The sequence below is a fragment of the Tauraco erythrolophus genome, chromosome 8, assembly GCF_009769465.1.
Source record: "Tauraco erythrolophus isolate bTauEry1 chromosome 8, bTauEry1.pri, whole genome shotgun sequence".
NCBI lineage: Eukaryota > Metazoa > Chordata > Aves > Musophagiformes > Musophagidae > Tauraco > Tauraco erythrolophus.
This window is the reverse complement of record NC_141472.1, coordinates 19697705-19721223: the sequence shown is the minus strand read 5'-3', so window position 1 is coordinate 19721223 and position 23519 is coordinate 19697705. Positions and strand designations below refer to the sequence as shown.

At 40.3% G+C, this 23519-nt stretch overlaps 1 protein-coding gene across 3 annotated transcripts in view; it reads left to right on the top strand.

The window, feature by feature from the left end:
* Positions 1-23519, top strand: part of MTX2 (metaxin 2) — a 39706-nt gene that overhangs the window by 8428 nt on the left and 7759 nt on the right. The window contains exons 1-4 of one of the 3 annotated variants that reach the window (XM_086615843.1): positions 10374-10412; positions 12171-12696; positions 14377-14482; positions 21752-21824. In XM_086615843.1, the coding sequence (XP_086471969.1) occupies positions 14459-14482; positions 21752-21824 (97 nt within the window). In that variant the 5' untranslated portion in view covers positions 10374-10412; positions 12171-12696; positions 14377-14458. Of the gene's footprint in view, positions 1-9351; positions 9400-10365; positions 10413-12170; positions 12697-14376; positions 14483-21751; positions 21825-23519 lie in introns of those variants that run through there. The other 2 variants (XM_086615842.1, XM_086615844.1) reach the window with 2 other exon arrangements.

The following is a 23519-nucleotide window of genomic DNA, read 5'->3' as shown; positions in this document are numbered from 1 at the left end:
CTTCGTATCTCCTGGTGCTGCTGAGCTCAGGGCTGCGGGCAAGACAGGAAAGAGAGAATGAAGGGGAGCCTTAACGAAAGGCCAGAGGGGCCAGGGCTGGGTGAGCAGGGATTGTGTGTGTGTGGGGAGCAGCTTTTGGAACAGGTATGGGATATTGAGGTCCTGTCTGGTGGGACAGATGTGTAGGACCTCTATTGTGTATCAGAGTAGGGATGCTGTGAATGAAAAAGGGAGCAAATTAGGTCACTTTGCAAAAGTGGTGTTCAGGCTGCCTGCCAAACATCCTTAGGGGAGGAGGAGTTCATCACAGAGAAGAATCATAGAATGATTTGGGTTGGAAGGGACCTTAAAGATAATCTGGTTCCAACCCCCTTGCCATGATGGGCAGGGACACATTCCACTAGACCAATTTGCTTAGAGCCTCATCCAACCTGGCCTTGACCACTTCAGGGATGGGGCATCCACAACTGCTCTGGGCAACCTGTTCCAGTGCCTCATCACCCTCAGAGGGAAGAATTTCTTATCTCTAGTTGAAATGTACCCTCTCAGTCCAAGAGAGCTTTCAACTGACTGATTTAAAGTATACAAATGTAGATAACATGGCTAAGAAATGTCCCAGTCCAGTAGGGCACTTAAGGCATTAATGATTATCATACTTTTGCTGTCCTACTCTTCAGAGCTCCTGTGCTTGAAGTTTCACTTCTTGAGTCAGGGCCAAAGAAGGGCAAGAGACTTAAGTAGCACAAAGGGAAGGGATTGATTTAGAGATCTATAAAAAGCTGTAATTAAGAATTACAGAGCTTCTTCAAGATGGAACATTTATGCTGAATATCAGGAATAAGTAAAATAGTTCCAGCTTGTCAGGACTTTATAAATAAATCTTTTGAGATCATTTAGCTGGCACACTCCCTGATTTTTCTGAAGAAATCCAGATGTTGATTTAGGAACAACTTTTATTTATGGATTTGATTTTTTTGAGATTTGTTGGCGTTGTCTTCTGATGGGAGGTGTGGTTCTGCAAGCGTGGAGATGCTGAGGGATCTCCCTCCTGTGGCCTCCTGTAACAATGAGAGCGCCGAGCACCTTGGAGCATTGAACCGCAGATGTGTACGCTCTGGAAAGTCAACTGAAAGACAATAACAGAGTTGGACTAATGCTTAAATACATGAAATTAATAGCTTTCTTGGAGGGTGAAGAAGCAGATTGTGTCATGCTAAATGGCTGCTGCAGTTATGTCACACACTGACTCTCTTAGTGGTGCAGCCACAGGAAACTCAAGTTTGAGAATTGCTGCTGAGATTGAGTCTTTACGTTGACAGTCTGCTTGATCAATAATTACTGAACAGTCATGATTTATCTAAATTGTAATATCTCTACGAAGGAGGCCTGGGGTGGATTTAAGCAAATGATGTAATTATTTGATACGTGATTTAATGCGTACTGTTTAACCTGTGTGAAAGTTGGTTTTCATTTGGCAAGACACTGTGAAATGCTTTTTGGTCCTTTGTCAGCAGAGCCAGGGAGTTGCTGATGCTTTCATTTTTTCTTGGCCCTTGTTAGTTTACAGGATCAGGCCAATTACACGAAATTGATCTGTACTCAGCGTGGGTGGGTTGAACTGGTGGGTCTGAAGGCAGATAATTCACAACTTTCTCATACTTCCTTTATTGATCACCGTTAATGTAAGAGATGTTTATTTTTAACTGCTTTGGTTCCAAAGTGGCTGCAGCTTCTCAAAATATACCCCTCCACTTATTTCGTGTAATAAGGTATACTGGATTTTCATGGCAAGGTTTTGATAGTGGGGGGGGCTACAGAGGTGGCTTCTGTGAGAAGCTGCTAGGAGCTTCCCCTATGTCCGATAGTGCCAATCCTGGCTGGCTCCAAGATGGACCTGCTGCTGGCCAAGGCCGAGCCCATTAGTGACGGTGGTAGTGCCTTTGTGATATTTAAGAAAGGGGAAAAGTTGCTGCGTGACTGCAGTTGCATCTGGAGAGGGGAGTGAGAACGTGTGAGAGAAACAACTCTGCAGACACCAAGGTCAGTGAAGAAGGAGGGGAAGGAGGTGCTCGAGGCATTGGAGCAGAGATTCTCCTGCAGCCCGTGATGAGGCAGGCTGTGCCCCTGCAGCCCATGGAGGTTAATGATGGAGCAGAGATCCACCTGCAGCCCATGGAGGATCCCACGCCAGAGCAGGTGGATGTGCCCGAAGAAGGCTGTGATTGTGAGGGAAACCTGTGCTGGAGCGGGCTCCTGGCAGGACCTGTGGACCCGTGGAGAGGGGAGCCCGTGCTGGAGCAGGTTTGCTGGCAGGGCTTGTGACCCCACGGGGGACCCGCACTGGAGCAGTCTGTTCCTGAAGGACTGCATCCTGTGGGAGGGACCCGTGCTGGAGCAGCTCATGAAGGACTGTCTTCTGTGGGAGGGGCCCCATACTGAAGCAGAGGAAGACCATGAGAAGTCCTCTGCTGAGGAGGAAGGAGTGGCAGAAACAACGTGTGACAAACTGACCTGCAACCCCCCCCCTCCATTCCCTGTCCCCCTGCGCTGTTTGGGGATGAGGTGGTAGAGAAATCAGGAGTGAAGTTAACCCTGAGAAGAAGGTAGAGGTTGGGGGTAAGGTGTTTATTTCTCATTATCCTACTCTGTGACTTGATTGGTAATAAATTAAAATAATTTCCTTAAGTTGAGTCTGTTTTGCCCGCAGCAGCAATTGATGAGCGATCTCTCCCTGTCCTTCTCTTGACCCACGAGCCTTTCATTACGTTCTCTTTCCCCTGTCCTCTTGCGGAGGGGGAGTGATGCAGCAGCTTTGGTGGGTACCTGGCATCAAGCAAGGGTCAACCCACCGCACAAGGATTCTGATGAACACGTCAGTTCCTGGCATTTTCTGTTTAAACAATGTATTGCTACTGGAAAGTGTGACTGATTTGTCTTATGAAAAGAGAATGATCACCTGCTTCTTTTTGATGCATCTTAACATCAAGTGGCTAATAATCCTATTTCCTTCTGAAGTCTGTGGGATAGCTTTTTGTGTGGTTTTCTTTGGGATACTATATCTAGAACATAGTGAGCAGCAGGTCCCCCTGTAGCAGCAGTCTTGGGAAACCAAAAAGGTTATCTGTTTTCCTGCTGGTTGTTAGGATGTTTGCTGCATAATGTTTGGAGGCTTGTAAGTAATGTTGGATGTATATGTTGCCCAGATGTAAGACTAAATTTCTTTTTAGTGTTTTCTCTTGTGAGAAAACGGTTTTGAGGCATCTCATTATAATTTAATCAAATTTGTACCTAGGGAGAGGCTGAAGGAAACTATGTGGAAATAATGTGTAAGTTAATCTCTCCAGCTGCAATATTACAATACAGTGATTCAAATTAATGCCAACTTTTTTTTTTTAAATAGACTACATCTTGCCTCTTGGTTGTTTGAACAGGCCTTTAATACCATGTGAACCAAACTGGTAAATACAGATGTTTTAGCTTTCCTTCTTTTTATGCAAGTTTAATATCAGAGTGTTGAAGAAGAATGTAACAGAAAGGAAACTGATCCCTGCAAATGTGGTGACTTTATAGAAGGAGTAGTCTTTATTTTTGTGTGATCCATAAACAACTTCTTAACATTTCAGGAAATTGCTCTCTCTGAAAAGATCAAATGTTCCCAGGCCAGGTCCTAGCCTCACCTACATCCCAGCACACAGTGAACTGCATGGAAGAGATTGTTAGTCAATGGAATACTTCATTTATAAAAGCAGAAAGAAGATATCAAAGGATAAATTGCTGGCATACTGAGAATTAAGTAAGTTTTAGTTTATAGGAGATTTAGGGCAGAGTTTGGCTTGATTTACTTCTCATGTATAGTTCCAGCACTTGAGAAATAATCCACAGGATATTAACATTTGATGTTATTTCTTTAGCCTTGATTCTTGTTAGGCATAGGCTAGTTTTGTAACAAAATTATTTCGATCGACTTTGCCTTCCAAAAATGTTCTTTCACCACTGAAATTCTGTGGTATTGCTAAAAGCTGGGAACAACCTAATTTCAAGTTCAGTGTTTTCCTACAAAAACTTTTAATCCGTTGGTAACTTTGTTTCCCATGCAGGAGAGAACATCTTGATGCCTACATCTGGAGGTGTCTTGTGTTTTTCTGTGGCTGATACTGAAGAATGCTGCAGCCTGACAACAAGTGTGCTAAATGAGCGGCAGACTAGCAGGGCAAACCCCACCTCATACTCTGCTGCTTGAAACTCACAATTCATACTAGTCCGCAGAAATGGCTAAATCGTTGTTTAGCATATTCCACAATTTAACATGCAAAGTATTTCATGTCTTCTCATTTTCACAGTCAGAGTCTTATTTTTTTTTTTAAGTAACAGGATTAAAGGCATAACTGTAAACCATTTATTTAATTACATCTCTTTCATCATCCTGAAGCTGCTTGGGGAAGGTGGATGAAAATGTCCATTTCCCCCATCCATCCAGGCAGCACTGACACAGGATGAATAGGTTCCCAGTAATTTCAGAGTGTAGGAGTTGAAGCAGAGTTTTGTGTACTCATAAAGAGACTCTGAACCACCTGGACAAGAAATTGGTGGGGCTGAGGCACTATACAGCATCTTGGGAATTTGGTGCTTCTTTTTGCACAGACTTCACCAGGGATATGTTACTGCAGCCCCTCATTCTTTGAATTAAAATTCACCTCTGTGCAAGTATAGTACATCCTGTTTTGAAAGCATTAGTTGGAGCTGAGATGTGCGTAAGCCTTCGTTGAGCTCCTGATCCCCTGCTGATAGTGGGGTCCAGTGCTCTTACGTATCTCTTCACACGTGCATTCTTCTCTCTTGTTGTCCCAAAACTGTTTGGGTGCATAAAACCTTATTATTGAAATGTCAGTCTGAAACAGCTAGAAAAATTGAAATTAAAATTTGATATTTGAATATCTGTCTCTGGCCTTAATGTTGGTCAAGTAAAACATTTCACCACAATATCTGAAGAATGCACCTAATGCAATATGTTTTTAGCAGCAAAGAATTTGATGTGACTGTCGTGACTCATTCTGTGTTTGAGTTTTTTTGTATGAGCAGAAATGGTGATTTTCTAAGTCTTTCTTTGACATGACGGGTGAGGAGACTAGGAATCTTTTAATAGATAGTTGCAAACCTGAGTAATTAAAACTCCATTGGGAACGTGCAACACACCAGTTCACAGAATTTTCTTCTAAAAGTCCAATTTGACACCTAAGAACTCTGCAACACTTTGAAATCTGCATTTTCTATGCTAAATGGTTAATAAGTAAACCACTTTGACTAACAAACGTGTTGAGCTTAGTGAAATTTTAATGCATTTTTAGTCATCCACAAAACCAAAGAAGATTTTATTGAGGTGGTCTGCTTGCTGTTTGCCTTCTCTTTTTGTTGTGATGCTGCATCTGCTGATTTCTCAGCTCCTAGGATAACAAGGCTTATGCAATGTTGCTTTCTGTGTCCATCTCCCTTTAATTCTCACTTCCCAGTAATTTTTGAACTCAAAGCTCATTTCAGACAAATGTAACAGAGAGGACTGATCCTGCAGATGGTTGTTTCCTATGACTGGTATTAAAACAAGCAGTGTGGTAGAGGAGAAGTAGGGGAAGACACAGTATGAGGTTTGCTTGTCCTGAACGAACAGTAGACAATCCACATGAAAGACTAAATATTTGAATTCGTTAAGCATGGGAAAAGTTTCAGTAAGGTGGGAAAACAACTTTTACTAAAGACTGCAAGCCTGAGAGACAGACCTGTTGAAAACCACACAATAGTAATTCCTCTGATTATGGAGGCAGAAGGAAGAACCAAATAGTTCCATATTCTTAAGATATGTAGAGAAGGTATTCCTGTAAGGCATACTTCCAGGCAGTTATTTTATCCTGTGAACAGCTAATGATAAAAATGTCTTTTGCGTAGGATCTAACACATAAATATGATTCTGTGTTGAAAGCTTCTGAAACTGAATTGACATCACATTTGTTCATTTTCTCTTTATATACTTAGTGCCACAGTAGCCGTGGTTAGCAGGGAAATGAACATCTACAGACCAGAAGATTATAGTTGCCGAAGGATAAACTGGATTTGACTTCATTAGTGCACAAATGATAAGTTTGTGAGGAGTTATTATAGCATTAATCAACTTGATGGATTGGAAATATGACAGAACTGAAGCAGCGTGTAATATTAGTGCCTATTATTCTACAAATTATGTCTTCACCTACATTCATAAGGCAAGAGTCATTGCCGTACATTAAAGATGTTACACACTTTCTCCTTTTGTGGAAGCATGTGACATCCCTTCAGTGATTCCTTCTCTTCTCTTCCCTGACGGGGTTCTGGTTTCCCTTAGCTGCTTGTTTCCACCGTACAACTAATTGAAAGTGGCTTGGGAGCTGATACTTCAGTTTAGCTTGAACCTGGGCATCTCATGTAGTGGTGTGTGTTTAAACTTCCCTGCTCCATCAGAAAAAAAATATTTCATACTCTAAACATCTTGGAAGGAAGAGAGTGAGCAGAAATTAGAAGACATGGGACAGATAGCGAGTGGGTATTTAATTCTTTGATTTCCAGAGGATTCAACAGAGTTTGTTCATGCACCTCCAGTATTGTTGAACATGATCTGCTGCATGCAATTCTGAATGCATGCTGCAGAATATTTTTTTCTAGGATTTGAGTAATAATATGTGAATCTTAATGTGAAGTTGATGGTTTTAAAATCCAGTCTGTACAGTCATAGCAAACTTGGTTATCTTTTATCTGGTCTGTGTACAAAGAACTGAAGGCCTCGGTTCAACACTCATGAGCATGTGTCTACCTTGTCCAAACATAGTCCGAATTGTGACCTCCTTGTGGAGATCATCAGGTGCTGAGGGCAGTGATATTACTCATTCATTTTCTTAGAACTGCTGAAATTTGGAATTCAAGATGTACTAATAACAAAGGCTGAGATTTTCATGTGTCTATTTGTCCTCATTTCATTTACTTGTCAAAAAACATATATTAGTACATAACTAAACTGTGAATGAGCAAATGCAGATTTTAAACTGCTTTTGTCCTTTCCTTCCCTCAAGTTGGGCATGTAAACCTGGGTAAAGGCTTCATATCATGACTAATGAAATTAGAGTCAGCAGATGTGGTTCGTGAAAATCTGTATGTGATCAGTAGAATGTGGAAGGAAAATTTGAGCCGGTAAGGGCAAACAAGTTATGAAAGATATTCTACTTATGTTCTGGTTTGTAGCATGGGTATGGCATGCCTTAGCAGCGCTGTAGTTCTGGATTCTGCGTGCCAAGAAGCTGTTTTTTATATATGTATCTCCACGGCTGGTAATAGCTTGGTGTTAAGATCAGACTGAAATTAGTGTTTGAATTTCTTGAAATATGCCTAGCTCTTGCTGGAAAATGAAAAGTTCACTTGATTTTTTTGTGGGCCTGAAATATTTCAGCCACATGCTTGTGTAAAAATAGACCACTTCCAGTTTGGGCCAGAATCCAAGAATCAGATATAAATCTGACATTTCAGTCTGAAAAGGGTCAGGCAAAAGTTTTCGGTAGAAATGGGCCTGTGCACTTTGAAGTTCTTCGTACCATTTTGGGCATGTAAAAGGATGTGTTTGCTGGTTGGCTGGAGTAGTTACGAGATCAATGTACCTTTGTGACTTAGTTAACTTGTGTAAGTATCTCAGAGCCCAGCACTGGTAAGTTTGCTAAAGTATATTAACAACATTCTTAATTTCCTCATTCCATTTGCTCTTGTAAGACTTCAGTGGACCTGAAGAAATGTATGTTCGATAAATTATTTTAAACAGTTAAGGCTGTATTACCACAGACACCATTTTAGTCTCTTTGAATATGAAGAAGTAAATGTACTTCCACCTCAAGAATTTTCACTCCAGGGCAAAATTTTAATGGAGGGGTGTAAAACCAATAACTGCTATAATAAAACATAAAACATTTTTTCATGACACTTAAATGTGATTAGTTGCTTTCTCATGCCCATACTAGTATAGCTTTGATAGGCTCTGTGCCTTTATGTTAGAGATAGTGACCTTTGCAAAACTGCGTATAGTGTTACAAGCTTTACAGTTATATGTGACTTCTATAGAAGTTAATATTTCATGAGTATCCAAAAAGAATGATTGTTAGAAAATTGTGCAATTTTTTTTGAGTTCTGAGGGAAAAGGCTGAGCTTACTTAAGCCAGTGGCATATTTCTGTTTGAACCACACATTTATAGACATTATTGCTTTAAAAAAAAAAATTATGTGATTAGAACATTAATTTTTTTACAAATAGCTAGTTTGGGTAGAACACAAGGTTTGAACTAGTATTTTAAAATAGATTTTTAATCAGACATCAACAAGGAGTGTAATGGAGACAAACCAATGTGATGACCTGTTATCTTAATGCTACCATTAACAGTAAATCAGTACTGGTTATTATTTTTGCCTTTCCATAAATGCATATGATGATTAAGTGCAACGATTCTCAAACTGGAAGAGGTGAAGATGTGATTGTCTGTTATTTCCTTTTTTTTTTTTTTTAAACAACTGTTTTGAACAACTGATGATGCAGTTTTTTTAATGCATATTGACATTCTCATTTTAGGATTGACCAGTGCATAATTTAAAGCAATAGAGTCCCAGTTGTCCCGGTGGGTAGGTTTCTGACATGCCCAAGCACCTGACTTTGTTCGTATTATATAGGTCCAGTGAGGACACAACTTTAGAAGGCAGAAAGCTTTTCCATTTCCCCAAAGCATTCTTCACACTTGGTTTGGAGGTTTGTACCTCTCTCCTCTGTGTCTCATTCTGTTCTTTCCAGAATTCTTTGTTTAGTACCTTAATAAAGAGTTGCTCTTGAGAATGGCCAGAATTGTGATGGGAATGTGCAAAAGGATGTCTTTATGGTGGAGGTAAAATAGCTGCTTTAGCTGCTTGGAAATTACAAGACCATTCTGTAATGTAGCTTGAAAATGTAGCTTTTCTTGCAACGTTAAATTTTGGGGCTTAGTTTTCTGCTCTGTGTTGTCCTTCTGTGAGCAGGAGAAAAGTGCGAGAGAGGAGAGTGACAGTGGGACGTGTTTAGGGCAGGTGAAATCTTGTATCAGCATCTTTGGAGTTTGTGTTCCTGTTCTAGGTAACGTTCCTGTTCAGTTAGCATCTGCAAGTATGTTGTTGTTTAATTAATTCCTTAATTTATTTAAGGAATTTATAATAATAAATTTATTATAATATAATATATAATATTATATTATATTTATAAATAAATATAAATTTATTAATTAAGGAATAATAAATTTATTCCTTAATTAATTCCTCTTCTTTCCACAGCCGCAGAGCCTTGGCCTGAAAATGCTGCGTTGTATCAGCAACTGAAGGGTGGGTACACTGTTTTTTGCAATTAATTATTACCTTATTTTTAGAAAACACATTAAATATGCGCTAAGATAATGAACTGCAAGGAAGCAGATACTGTTAAGAGAGTCCTTTGTGTTGTTTATCTGGTCAGAGGTTTTTAGCTACGCCTTCATCTGCCAATATAAACCAGCTATTCATGGCCTGTAAGGTCCTTGGTTTATTATTGACTCATTATATTGGCTGCTGTAGGCAGTGTAAAATGATGTGGTTGCAGGCACAGTTGGCAGATTTACTGCACCAATAGCTGAGGCAGCAGATTTTTGAAGTCTTGTGGTAAAGTGGGCTCTCAGTAAAAAGGAACTGTTAAAATGTATAGGCTAGGATGGTTCAGGCTCCCTTTAGCAGCTCTTCATATATCATCAGATCACATTATGGCCCCCATTTGGGGCTCAGCAGCCTGCTACAGTTGTCAGAAGACTGCAAAGTAATGAAGACTAATAGGTAGCAGCCCTAGTCTTCTAAGCATGGAATTTTTATTGCAGTGAACTTGTCATCTTTCTTTTGTGTGACAGACCTAGACACAGTGTGCAATATTAACTGCAAGCTGCTTTTATAGGTTTCTGAATGCTTTTACTTTTTAACCAGAGGAGTTATGAAGATGCGGTTTTATTTAACTTTGATTAGAAGAAGAGTAATTGGCATAAAACTCAAGCGTTTGGTTTTTAGTTGTGAGCATTTTTATTGTACATTGGTGGTAATGTATGATAAATGCAATTGCATTTGCAGGAGAAATATTCGTGGTATTATTTTTTTTCCTCTTTTTTTAATATTCATATCACAGGTCTTCTGGTCCAACTGCATAATAATTATATACATGCTTCTTGTTTTATGCATAAGAATGCAACCCAGGATGGCTTACACTTACAGGTCAGTAGCTAAATGGGCACTTTTTTTTTGGTAATTGTGTTTGTTTTTTTCTTTCAACAGAGGAACAAATTTTACTTTCTGATAATGCATCTTCCCTTGCTGTTCAGGTAAAATGTCATCTTTTCTAAACTAAAGATGTTAATTCCGTTTTATTTTTTGAATGTTTATCTAGTTACAGTAACTTTATTTAGCTAATGAATAATTTAAGAATTGTTTCTGTCAAAATCAATGACTTATTTCCTGTATCCAATCTGCTTTATAATTGTCATAGAAGTGCCAGAGCCTAAAGGACATGAGGATTTTGAGAGTCCTGTATAGAGTGCCACTGCTTGTACCCATATTTATATCCGTCTATGTTTGTAGAGTGTCTGCTTGTCTACCTACTCTGGGAACTGTGCATGGTTCCCATCTTTTGTCACTTGGTATGCTGGTTTGTCTTGTAACATCTTACATGATTCTTGCTGGTTATTTAATTCTCAAAGCTAATGCTGCCCCAAACTGGAGGCATATTTGCTTCATGCCGCGGGCATCAGATCTCTGTATGTCTGTGACAGGTTTTCTTGATTTCATCATATACAGAGTTGAGATCCAATGTGGTTTTTAGAAATAGTCCATATAATTGACAAACTTGCATCTCTAATTGACTTAAAAGCACCTCTGTGGCTGTGAAGTCTGCGTAAACTCCATTAACCTGTTAGGTTCAGTAACCCCAAACCTCAAGGGGATGTTTTCCCCATTAGTAGAGAGGGCCTGGCTGTCAGAAGTGGTGATGAGCAGGATGTCTATAAGGTTCCTGTTCTTCAAAGCAACTTTGCTGCTGCTTTGCGTAGTAGGGAGTTGCACTGTTCCCCTGCTTCTTGCTTTTTGTGTGTGGTCTAGCTCAGAGCAGCAAGCGCAAGCAGTCTTTGAGGGCTGTCCAAAAAGGTCACATCTCATTTAGCCGAAGTGGGACAATTGGAGACTGTAAGTGACATTACTGGTAGAAAGGTTAAGATCATTTGATTGTGGTAACTACTTCCAGATTCTCTGACTTTTTTCCTTCCAGTCTGGCAATCTATGAAATGTCTCTAGAAGTAAATTCTCTCACAGCAAGAAGATACCTTTATGCTTTGCTGGAAAGAGTAGTCATCTTTGATACACCAAATAAATGGGGCAGTGTTTATTTGTTCAGGCAGTGTGTTTTATGTCGTGCCTTACAGTAATGCAAATAAGCATTTCTGTTGCTCACTTGATCTTCGTGTTCCTTTTTACTCCAACAACTGTATTTTTTGTGGTTCTCATGAATTTTCTTACCATCTAACAATATGCATAGGCGTGGCTTGTATTTAAAACATACAAAAAAGAAACAACATAACCTTAAAATTTCCTTTTCTAATGCATCATTTTGCTTTACTATTTCTAGTCCATTGTTATCCTACACATGTCACTTAGATGATAAATTAACTATGATATATTAAAAATGCTTGGTTTTCTTCAATATGCTCTAGCTGGACAGCTGATAGTAGTCATGACTATAAATATGGCTCTGGTAGATATCTGATCTTAAACTTTATAGAACAATTTTGTATGGGGGAATCATATCTATTTTGAAGAATCTGTGTAACATGGTTGCGACTGCAAAAGAATAGCTATCCTTGGTGTCTTTGATCCATTTTGAAATGATACTAGGATCTGTATTTATGTATTACTAGCTTGGTGATCAGAAAGCTTTAAATATACCAGTGTGTTTTGCATAAGGAAATTGCCGAGTTACTCTGTTTTAGAATTTACTTTTTGTTCTGATGAAAGCCTGGATATCTTTTTGCTGTTTTTTTTTTTTTTTTTTTTTTTTTTTTTTTTTTTTTTTTTTTTTTTTTTTTTTTGAGGGGGTGGTTCTTTTCTTTTCCTGAGGAAGAAATGGGAATGACAGGGATAGGAGGAGAAATCAGAGCTGATACCTAGTACTTTTTTCCCCCTATTGCCTGCCTGTTACTGATTTGAGGCACATGAATATCACCAGAGCAGATACATAGCTTGTTCATGGCTTGACTTCCGTGTGGTGAAAACGCATCAGAATTTTGAGTCCTTTTGATCAAAAGAGCATGTGGAGTCAGCTGCTGTCAAATCCTTAAGGATTATGGTTCACAAGACTAAATGTGCTGCAACTGGTCTTTCAGATCTTTCTCAAAATCTCCTTGCAACACCCCTTCATAATGCTGCTCTGGGATAGCTCTCAGAGGACATATATGCAGATAGCTACATATGGAATAAAGATGAAAATCCAATGCCGTAATAAGTAATTAGTGAAAGTTGACTGTTTTAAAATTGACGACCCTGCAACACAGATCATGTTTCATCTGCCCCTCGTCAACAGAGCAGATCAAGCAGACAGCAGAGCAAGTTACTCTCAGTGTAGGTGTAACACGCTGTTGCAGGCATTTTGTTTGAATCAATGAGTAGTGAGAGCTGCAGGTTGAACGTAGGAAGTTGGTTGAGTTTTGCTATTTTAATAATTATTTGACTTATGGCTTCTTGTTGTGCAATGAAATCTGGACTCCTGACTATAGCTACAGGACAGATAGGAGAAGGGAAGACAGAATCTTCTGGGAATTGCTAAGTAACTCTGGTGATGCCTTCAATAGTTAAAACCCAAACAAACTAACAACAAAAAAAATAAAATCCCTCTTATCTTATGGAACCTCTCTGCTGATTCTCATAGTTTGTTGTTGTTGTTTGTTTTTTAATTCCTCCTCTGCTCGTTGTTGTTCTTGGAAACAGACTACATTAACAATTCCTTTGCCTTTTACTGGGTTCAGATTCTTTATGTTCGCTGAAAATACAACATAACTTGAAATGAGCTAGTGCATTATCTCTGGTACATCTTGGTGTTTGCGCTCCTGGTTTGTTAACTTGAAGTAGTGTATTATACAGTCCTGTTGAAAGTGAAGCCCATTTGATCTTAGTCTGTGAAATCTTGATATTGAATGCAGTTTTATTTTCGCTGCAAAGGAATTAAAGTCAAGCGAAAATACCAACAACTAGTGATTATCCAGCTACAGAAAAGAGAACGTTTTGTGTAGAATGAAGACTCGTTGTTCTTGTGAGGTGTTCAGCCCTGTTCCCATTAAAATTAATGAAGACACATACACCTCCTGGGTAACATGACCCATGGTTGAAACCATTCTCCGCTTACTTATTGTACAGCTTCCATTATACAGCATTCCTGCTTATCAGTCTTACCATAGTAAAAAAAGCCACCAAAAACCAGAAGCGAACACACAACAATATTTCAATAACAAAATGCCACAACTTCAAGAAGGGAAAAACGGAGTTTTAAATGGATTAAAACTGAATTACCGTGGGAGAGTATATTTCAGTCTGAATCAGGGAGCCTGTCCAGGCCCTGTCTCCCTGCTGATGCCCGGTGCTGGTAAAGCCTTTTTGTTTAGTGTCTGGGTGGAAGTAGTGTGGCTGAATAGGAGGGAGGGGGTTAATGCTGCTGTGCTGTGCCAGGCCTCTTGCCTCAAATGGCATCGCAGAGCATCTCTGTGCACTGTTCCAACTTGTAGGGAGGAGGAATGTGAATGTTGAGACTGCCTCTGTTATTACAGGTTCTTCTGAAATCTTTGTGCAGGTAGTCTCAGAGTCTTGCTTCAAAGGCTGTGTAAAATATTCAGGATTGTGGAAATTCTCATAGCTATCCTGAGGTTATAGAGCCTGCAGCTCATTATGTTAAGATACGTATTAATTGCTTGTGCAATTGATGTCCTTGTAAATGGTCTTAATGTATTCCAGGAAAGTGCATTTAGAGCTGTCTGTTCTTAGTCCTGAGTGACAGAAGGATGTTTGGGCAATTTAAAATTGTGTTACACAGACCAACTGCTTATTTACTTCAACAAGTAATCAAATAAATGTGTAAATCACGCATGATTAATTGCTCTCGACAGATTTGTGATTTTTTTTGTGTGTGTGTATGAATTGTGGTTTGTTTTTTCGCTAGCTAAAACATTAGCGGAAACTTGAACTTGTTGCTGAGGCTTGAAAAAAGGCTTAGTACTGAAATGAAAATTTGACAATCTTTTTTTTTTAAAGAGAATAAAAGCTGGAATTTTTCATGATGAGAAATGCAGTATCAACATAATCAATCTAGCAGCATTGTGTTGTAGCTGAAAACATGCTTAAATCTCAAGCCATACAGGTACTGTTTGTGAGTGAAACATCTTTCATATACTTCTAAGATGAAATTACTCCTGAATGAATAGCATCTTCATTTATCTTCAAAACCTCTGTGCTACCAGTGAATCTACTCTTTCCACATTCTACAACAAGAATTACATTATACCATTAGAGCAGTGTTGTGTTGCAGCGTAAAATAGATTGTTTTGGAGAAGGAACGTGGCTTTCCTATAAATTACGTTCACAGGTACAAAGGAATTTGTTATTTTGTTTAAAATAGTCACAAATATAATTAAGCTTTTAATTTATGTTAAACTACAAATGTGGCCATTACCATAACTGGATTAGGAATTTAATCTGTCACTCAAAGAATGATACTGAACAGTTTTCATTTATAACCTTAGACACACTATTTCAGTTACAGGGTCTGCAGCTGTTTGATATGAAAACTGAATTATTCTGTAGATTTGTTCACGGTTTTTAATTTTAAAATGTGTTCCTGCAATAAAGTAGAGAATAACTCTTTAGTTGTCATCACATATTGTCCTTTGTATGCTCATGAAACTGTGAAAATGAAAACAGAAAATGCCTTTCGCTCTTTCCTCACGGCAGTATTGTGCGAGTGCTTTTAGAAGTGCTGCTGAATAAGAGATGGCTTGGAACGGCTTGTTCTTTATTAGAAACTAATCATGAATTTATCTTCTTCAAAAGAAGCCTAGAGTGTGCCATCTGAAAATAGTGTTCCTCATGTGGGGATGGACGTAAGTTGTGAACTATTTGAGTCTTGGCATAAGTAATTTCATTCTTGCCTCTGATCTCAGAAGCTGCTATCTGAATATGATTTACATCAAGTTGTAACTCATTTTTAATGAGTATGTGTTTGCTCATATGTATTATTCTGAGAGGGGACTGGAGGGGAAGAAGAGAGCGTTGTGATGGAGCTCTGACAGGGCGGTTCGCTGCCCAGTGTGTGTTTGTCTCTAACGGATAGTGTCCAAACAGCCCTTCCTTAGCTGAGGAGGGCAAAAGGAAGGGAGAGCAAGAGTAAAAATGGCACCTAAACCAATTATCTCTAGGAATAAATACAAAACTCTCCCCTCCCTTCTTTTATTCCTTTCCATTGTATTTCATGCACAGTCATTTTGCATCCTTGTCATCATAGGAAGATACAATGGCATCACTTTTTTGCATTGTGTTGAGGGCGGCAGCAGCAGTGGAGATGAGAACGTCAGTCGTGTGAGAAGAGGAGGAAGGGGAGGGTGGGATGAGTTGCCCCGTGGCTGGCTGTGGTTTCTGGGCTCTGGGTTTTTGAGCTGTGCTAAAGCAGCACAAAGGTGATTGCTCTAATTATTTTTTTGTTTTAGACAATTGAAATCCAGTGTACTACCTACATTTTGAATTTGAAATTGGGCAGGCTGTAACAAAGCAAAATAAGCCTTAAGTTGATTGCGTCCTTTAAGTGATGGAGATGTCACGTGCCATGATTGAAATGAACGATAGGCATAAGATTGTTGGTGAATTTTGTAACAGATGTCACCTCAAAGCCTCCTATCAGCCCTTTTCACATATCTGCTGATACTTCATTCTCTTGCAGCAAAAATACGAACTGACTTGTTCCGTGCTGACTTTGAAAACAGAGTGGCTCATGCTACTACTCTCCGGGAGGAGAAGGCCATGCAATGCAAGCCGTAGTCCTGTGTGGATCAATGTGCAGTAGGGCAGGAAAGGCCTCAAGAAGCTTCTCCATGCTTTTTCTTCAGTTTGTTGCCCTCACTCCCACACTCTTTCTTCCCTAGTCTATAACAGTAAATATCAGGAGGGCAGGGAAGGACAGACATAATTCATCTGGTGGCACCTTTTTTCCTCCCTTTCCTGTTTCTCTTCATGGGCTTGCAGCAGCTCTCCACCTCCCTGTCTACATCAAAGTCTTCCATTAAAAACAAGGTGCACAGAGGCAATAGTTTTGTAGTCTTGGTGCTCTCAGTCTGGAAGAAGAGAGGTAGCATTGCTAAAAGCATATGGTTCACATTTCTCCCTTTCCTTCCCAGGTGTTGGAAGAATAGGTAGAATGGATGCTACAGGTAGAGAGGCTGGAAGAGTGTGAGAGAAGGAAACTGTTATCCTGAAGGGAAGAGAGACAGAGAACATGCGTGAGAGAGAAGCTGACAAACCCTATTAAGCCAGATCTTTATTTTTTAATACCTTTGTGTCTCACATTAACCTAATCCAAAGAAAGGACACACTTTGTTCCAGAAATAGAGAAAAGTTTTTGTAGCAGACATTATATTGAACATAAGTTACTAAACTGGACAGTGTTCCTGGCATCGTCTTCAGTCATTGACCAATGCTGATACTGTACAGGAAATCAGGCCCTTGTTTTTAAAATTACAGAAATGCAAATAATCAGTGGAATATATGGATAAAGGAGGCACTCCTGCGGATGCCAGGGGTATAAACTCAATTTCTCCCAATCTGAGATTTCATTACTTTTGTTCTATGCTGCATTAACTAGTATGAGCCATGAAATTACTCATCCCTTTTAAAAGCCTGAGCATTTTGGTTTGATGTCCTTCAGTTGTAGTGAATTCTGTATATTTATGCTTGAATGAAGTTTCTTTTATTTGTGTAAAGTCTATTGGGCAATCATCTCTTGATCTTCTGTAACATGGGCAAGGGGAAATAAGAATGTTAATCCTTCCTGTTCGTAAATTGATCCAAATAGTTAACTCTTGGGATAGGTGTTAAGCATAAAAAAAAAAAAAAGTTTATCCTTTCCAGCAGGGATTCAGTTCTCCTTTCCTGGCTTAGAGTTTGTTTGAACAAGTTTTTTTTCAAAGTATCAATAAACATTTTCACTAAAAATCTTTACAATTACTTTGGACCAGAAAACTTTAGATGAGGAAATGTGTACCAGTTTTACTACAGACATCAGAGCTAATTTCCCCCCACTCCCCTCATTCTGAAGAACTGCAACTGCTGTAGTGTTATTGTGTGAGAGTCCTAGGTGCTGGAGGAGCTCCAGGTTCTGGCCTACAATAGTCACCCTGGTAATTCTGTGCCAGTACTTTTTTTTTTTTTTTTTTTTCAGAAGAGAATAGAGCAGGAAATTTAATGCTGTTCTTTGGAATTACAAGCATCTTTGCAAGGTATGACAGTTAGGCTGTGCTCAGTTAAGTGTCTTGTTTCTAGTTTTGCTGTTACAGTCTTGCTTACCATTTTGAGGTGAATTTTCACAAGGGCTTGACTAACTAGCTTATGTGTCACTTGGAATTCAGTTGGCCCCTTTCAGTCCCTTCTTAAGTTGATCAGCCAAATTTATGATGTTAACAATAATCTTTGATATACTAGAATAAGCCTGGGCCCTTGATCTTTCAGATTGCTCAGCTTTTGATGCCGTTGTCTTTGAAGGGGTGTTGATATCTTCATAAATCTCAGCAGAACTGCACTGGGGTGGTTTCAGCCTTCAATCTCTTGTGCTTCACTCCAAAATAACTCAGAGGAGCTGAGCTCCCTCCCATTTGCTCATGGTTTCTCTCACAAGAAAAGCAAGGGTTTACTCACCTGCTCAAATTATATATGTGAGGTACCCAAAGGGAAATGAAATGCTCTGAGCTGGAATAATCAGTGTTTCACTGCATCTTTTATCAGAGTCGGAAGCCATGGTGGTCTAATACCATCTGCACGCCAAATGTGCTGGTTCTTGACATTCTTCATGAGTGGTCAAAAAGGGAACAAATCCTCTCTTGATGACTGGACTAAAGCATTAAATGAGATAAAGGCTCACAAAAATTGATGCTTTGTCCTGCAGTGTCTCTGTAGGATTTCTTTGATCTGTGCCAATTTCAACTGTTTTGGTAATAGTTCATGCCACTTACTGTCTAACATCAGTTATTGTCTAAAATCTCATTTATCTAGTTAAATGCCTCAGAAAAAAATTTGAGCTTTTCTGGCAGTGGGTATTTATAAGAATGCATTGGTCATGATCCTTGCCTATCTCTTTCTAAAAGAAACCGTAATTTCCATACATATGAAATGCAATCATTGTGCTGGAAAAGTCAAAAACACCTGTGTTGTAAGTACTGTTAATTTGCAATGCCTGTCAGTCACATCAATGAAAGAATGTAAGAACTCTCATAGCAGTGAAAATTGTAAGGCTTATTTCTTAGACTGAGCCCTCATAGTTGGGGATAGTACTGTCTCCTCCTATCAGTTGACATGACATGTTTTTAGTCAACTTGAAGTCTCTCCAGTGGACCGTTAGTTTAAGCTGGATTGAGAAATGGAAGCTGGACTACTTTTGCAGGTAATGATTAGTTCAGCAGTGTAGATCCAGTGAGGATTAAACTTTTCTTATATTGAGGAGCTTTCCTTCATTTTCCTGCAGAATAATATTTTAGGAGCACTTAAAATTGCTTCAGGTACAAATTACAGCTCAGCATATTGGTCTGTTAATTCCCTGGGCTTCCATCTTTTTAAATACATAATAGCAGTTTTTTAGTTTTTTTTTAATTTTTATTTTTAGGTTTATTGTATGGAATTAAATGATTTTGTCTTCAGCTCTTTCACTGTTCCGTGTTCTCTTGTTTTTATATTTCATTATTATTTCACCACTCATATTAAAGCTGATCCTAATTATAGACAAAGGCTGAAGTGGATTAAGTGTTGGCACGTGGATGCTCAAGGGAGTTGCTGGAATGGGCCTTGTAAACCTGCTGGAGAGGCAGCTCCAGTGGTCAGTGTTTCTGAACCTTGCAGAAGGACTGCTGGGTGAATGTAGAACCAGATGGATTTGCCCAATTAATCTTGAATCACTCTTCAGTTTCTCAAACTCAGTTCTCGTCTCCTATCTAAAAAATGTTCATTGGAACTGGAGATGACTATTCCAAGGAAGGTTTCTCAGGTTTTTGGTTTGATGTTTGCTTTGTTTCTAAGCTTTCTAGAATCTGCTCTTTATTATGCAGAGTAGTGAACATTTTTATTTAGTTAGTATTCGTTCCCACGTTAGAGCTCAATTCTAGTTCGATGACTTCTCTCTTCAAGTGCAAAAAAGTCATGTGGACCTAATATGTTTGCATTTCTGAGTTGCTGAAATGGCAATGTATTCTCTATCCCCATTGCACTAGGCTAGAGACTGAGGTGGAATTTCCCTGCCAAATGTAATAAAGGTCGATATTCCTTGTTCTGTGGATGTTTATTGAGGAGAAGGAGAGAGAGAAAGGTCAGATTCAGATTTTTGATGGAAACTTGGCTGAACTCTTTACACTGAAAAGATTTTATTTATAGTTTAGCCTCTGTGCTGAGGGCTGTTTTTCACAGTCACAATCTGTGTTTTTAGTAGAAATCTTGTGCTATGTAGGAGCCAATGTATAATATAATGTACAGTAGGCAATAATTTGCTGAAGCAGCTCATGTAACCTAAGTGGTCTGTGCCAGCATGTCTCATTTTTGATGCACTGATATGAGAAAGTAAAAGCAGTTCTCTGATTCACCTCCTTTTGCTTAACTGTGTCTCTGCACTTAGAAGCTTTTCGATTATTCATGCGTTGCCCTAACTCCAGTGCAGTTCAGACTTTTTTTCTTCTGAAATTGCAGTGAGATTAGATGACAGTTAAAAAATTCATCTCTGGCTTAAATGCAGAATTGCAGAGTTAATTTAGTGCTTTACTGCAAAGGAAATTCATTCGGTAAGCCTAGACCAAATGAAACTTCACATATTTTTGAGATGAAATTCAACAGCTAAGGATTAGAGTAGTATGGTACAAGTTCATTCCACTCCTCCTACCCAAAGATTAAATTTTTTTGAAGCTATTGTTTGATGCCATCAGTTCTGCTGCAGCACAGTACTGTTGAGATGTTGTTAGCTACTGGCAGAGCTTTCAGAAGAACTGAGTCTGTGTACCAGTTGAGTTAGGGCATAGGCATATGTTTGTGGTGGATTACACCATGTCCGGCAATGGCATAGGAATATGTGTTTAATCCAAACCAAAGTCTCTGCATTCTTATCTCTTAGCTATTTCCAGAAAAGTTGCATATGAAGCCCCAGTTTGGAAAGAAGACATGATGCATATAGCAGTAGCTGGAACAGTCTGAACATTGGTAGGTCCTGCAGAGCCAGCAGGCAAAGGAAGAGATCTGGGACTGAGACAGACCAATGTCTTGAATTCCTGTCTAAGAATTAGTCCTTTGGGTATTACTGTTTGCGTGGAGTTTGAGATGCTAAGACAGCAAGAGCATTGGGTTTTTTGGTGGTTTCTGGTGGACGCAGAGACTTAGAAAGTGGGGTGGTGTCAAATGTGGCCAGTGCCTTGTATTTTCTTTGGGTTGTAGTTGCTCCGTTAAGCAGTGATAGAGGTTCTAGTTGGGATGAGGTTTTAGCACTCTAGAGACCAGTTTATTGCAAAGTTACAGCAACGTTTTTCTACATGGTAGTAGCCTTCTTGGTGTAGGCTTTTTTAACCTCTAGTCCCTGTGTGGTAAAATAATAAATAGCTGCAATTTTGGAATCCGGAATTCTGACCTGTCTAATTACAAAGTGAATGATAGGACTTCAGCTGAGTTGTGAGAGGCTCTAGAGGTTCAAGTTGTTCCTTATTTGCTGTATTCTGTTCAAATTGCAAGTATTTTCTTGGTATTTTGCTATTTCAGCAGAAACACTGAAGATTTTGCGGCGATGGCAGGTGCTGACAAAAATCGGTGTCTTACTGAGAGTGCCTTGAATCTGAGGTTACAGATAGAAACAGTAAATCGATCACTTATGCTCTCCATGATTCATGTAAATTACAGATAATAAATACTTCCTCCCAAAGCAGACTTGTACTCTGACAGTATCACAGAGCAAAACTTCTGGCAGCTATCGTTAAGTGTAATGTGGGAAGGTGCTATATGTGTTTGTTAGCCAGCTTTAGCCAGAAGTATTAAGTACTGTGATTTTTCAAAAGGGGCAAAATGTCTCTTTATTTTGTACAGCCACAGCACTACCTGTGTCTGTCAGATACTGCTTCTTTGCTCATTGTGAAGAAAAACACTGAAAGTAGATGAAATTTCATTAGAAGAATTCCAGTCAATGACTGGATGATAAACAGTTGTCTAAGGAAGTTAGAAAACCTTGTTTCTCTTTAACCTACCCTTCTTTCTTCCTGAAAGCAGTATGCAAGGAGTTGTACTTCATAAGCATGTGCTAAGAACTAGCTAAAATACAGTCAATAATTGTATTATTCTCAATGTATTGAGAAGCACAGCTTGTTTGTCACTGGTGCATTAATGCTTTTCAAATGCGACTCTTTGTTTCCAGGCCTTTTTGCAAATGTGCAATCTGCCAATCCGGGTGGTTTGTAGAGCAAACGCTGAGTACATGTCCCCATCTGGTAAGTGTGGCCTTCATTTAGATTACTACGTTATACCGCCGTCGTGATACCATGGCAACTGCGCCTTGGCTTGCTGATAACAGTCGGTCAGTGCTGCTGGGTGCGGGTTGTGTTCCCCCCTCCTCTCCAGTGCAGTTTCTCCTCTGTAAACAACTAAAACAGTCAAATGCAAAGTAACGTTGGCACAGTGTGTAACTGCACCTGTGATACAGCGTTCAGACAGTTCAAATGCCTGGTGGGAACCGTCTTTAAAATGCCTGAGAGTTGTGTCCTGAAGCAGAAAGACTTACTGTCATGGTTTGATGTGGAGGGGGGGGTGGTTCTGGTGGCAGGAGAGGGATTTTGCTCCCTGCGACCTCCCCGGTTTTGGATCCGGGTTAGGCTTAGTTCTGGCCACCGGATCAGACTGCCATCCCCCTCGGGGTTGAGCCAATAGGGCGCCTCTGCAAATTGCCCTATTTAAGTCAGGACAAGGGAACCGGAAAAGGTGCTTCGCCCAGGATCGACCAGAGAAGGGAGGAGGGCACTGCCCCCGCTCCCTGGCTCCCGGCCGGGCGGCTGCCTGCGTCGGGCCGGCGCTGCCCACGGAGGATGGCGGCGGCGGAGCCAGCTGGGGAACTCGGGGGCACCCCACTCCCAGGGTGCCCACTGGGCTGAGTTCACCTGGAGAGGACTGAGATCTGAGAGAAACAGCTGCATCGACAGCAGGTCAGTGAGGATGGAGCGGGAGGAGGTGTGCCGGAGCCGAGTTTCCCCTGTGGCTGATGGTGAGATGGCAGGCTGCCCCCCTGCAACCAGGACGGCCTCGGTGGAGTAGCGACCCACTCGCAGCCCGTGGGGAGAAGATGCCTGAGCCCGAGGATGGTCGTGTTGGGGGCACGGCAAGGCAGAGAGGCATCTGGAGTCTTCGTGACGACCCACGCCGGAGCGAGTGGCTACAGCTCCCTAAGTACCCGAGACTGTGGTATAGCCCACACCGGAGCAATCTGTGGGGAAGGATTGTTTCCAGTGGGCTGGACTCACGTTGGAGAAATTTGTGGATTTTTCCTCGTGGGTAGGGGATCCATTGGAGCAGGGGAAAAGGGTGTAAGGACTCCTTCTCCTTTAAGAAAGAAGCAGCAGTAACAGCACGGAATGAACTGACCTGCACTCCCCCAGTCCCTGCCCCCTGTGCTGCTGGGGGGAGGAGGTAGAGCCGGGAGGAAAAGGAAGGTGGGGGGGGGAAGGTGTCGGTTTTAAGATCTGGTTTTGTTTCTTTCTGTCCTCTCAAGTAATCGGTTTTTATTTCCCTTTGTCCTTCTAAGTAATCATTAATAAACTGTTTTGCTTTGAGAAAAGCGCTGCCTGTTTTGCCCAGGACCATGGTTGGTGGGTGCTCCCTCTGTTCTTGCCTCAACCCTCAGTCCTTTTGTTTTTTTTTTTTTCTCTCCTCTCTACTTTATTGGAGAAGGAGAGACTGTGTGAGTTTTAGTTGCTGGATCAGCCTAAAACCACGACACTTACGTTTCCAAAAGTGGCCTTATTCTGCATCCAAGGAATATTCCAGTGAATACTATTACATTTTCCCATTGCTGGGGTGAGAAAACACTAGAGTATCTTTTTGTTACCCTGTCTGGAAGATGATTGCGAGGATGTTGATACAGGAGAAGATTGAAGGGTGCATTGTCACTATTAAGGGTGACAGGTGATCTTAAA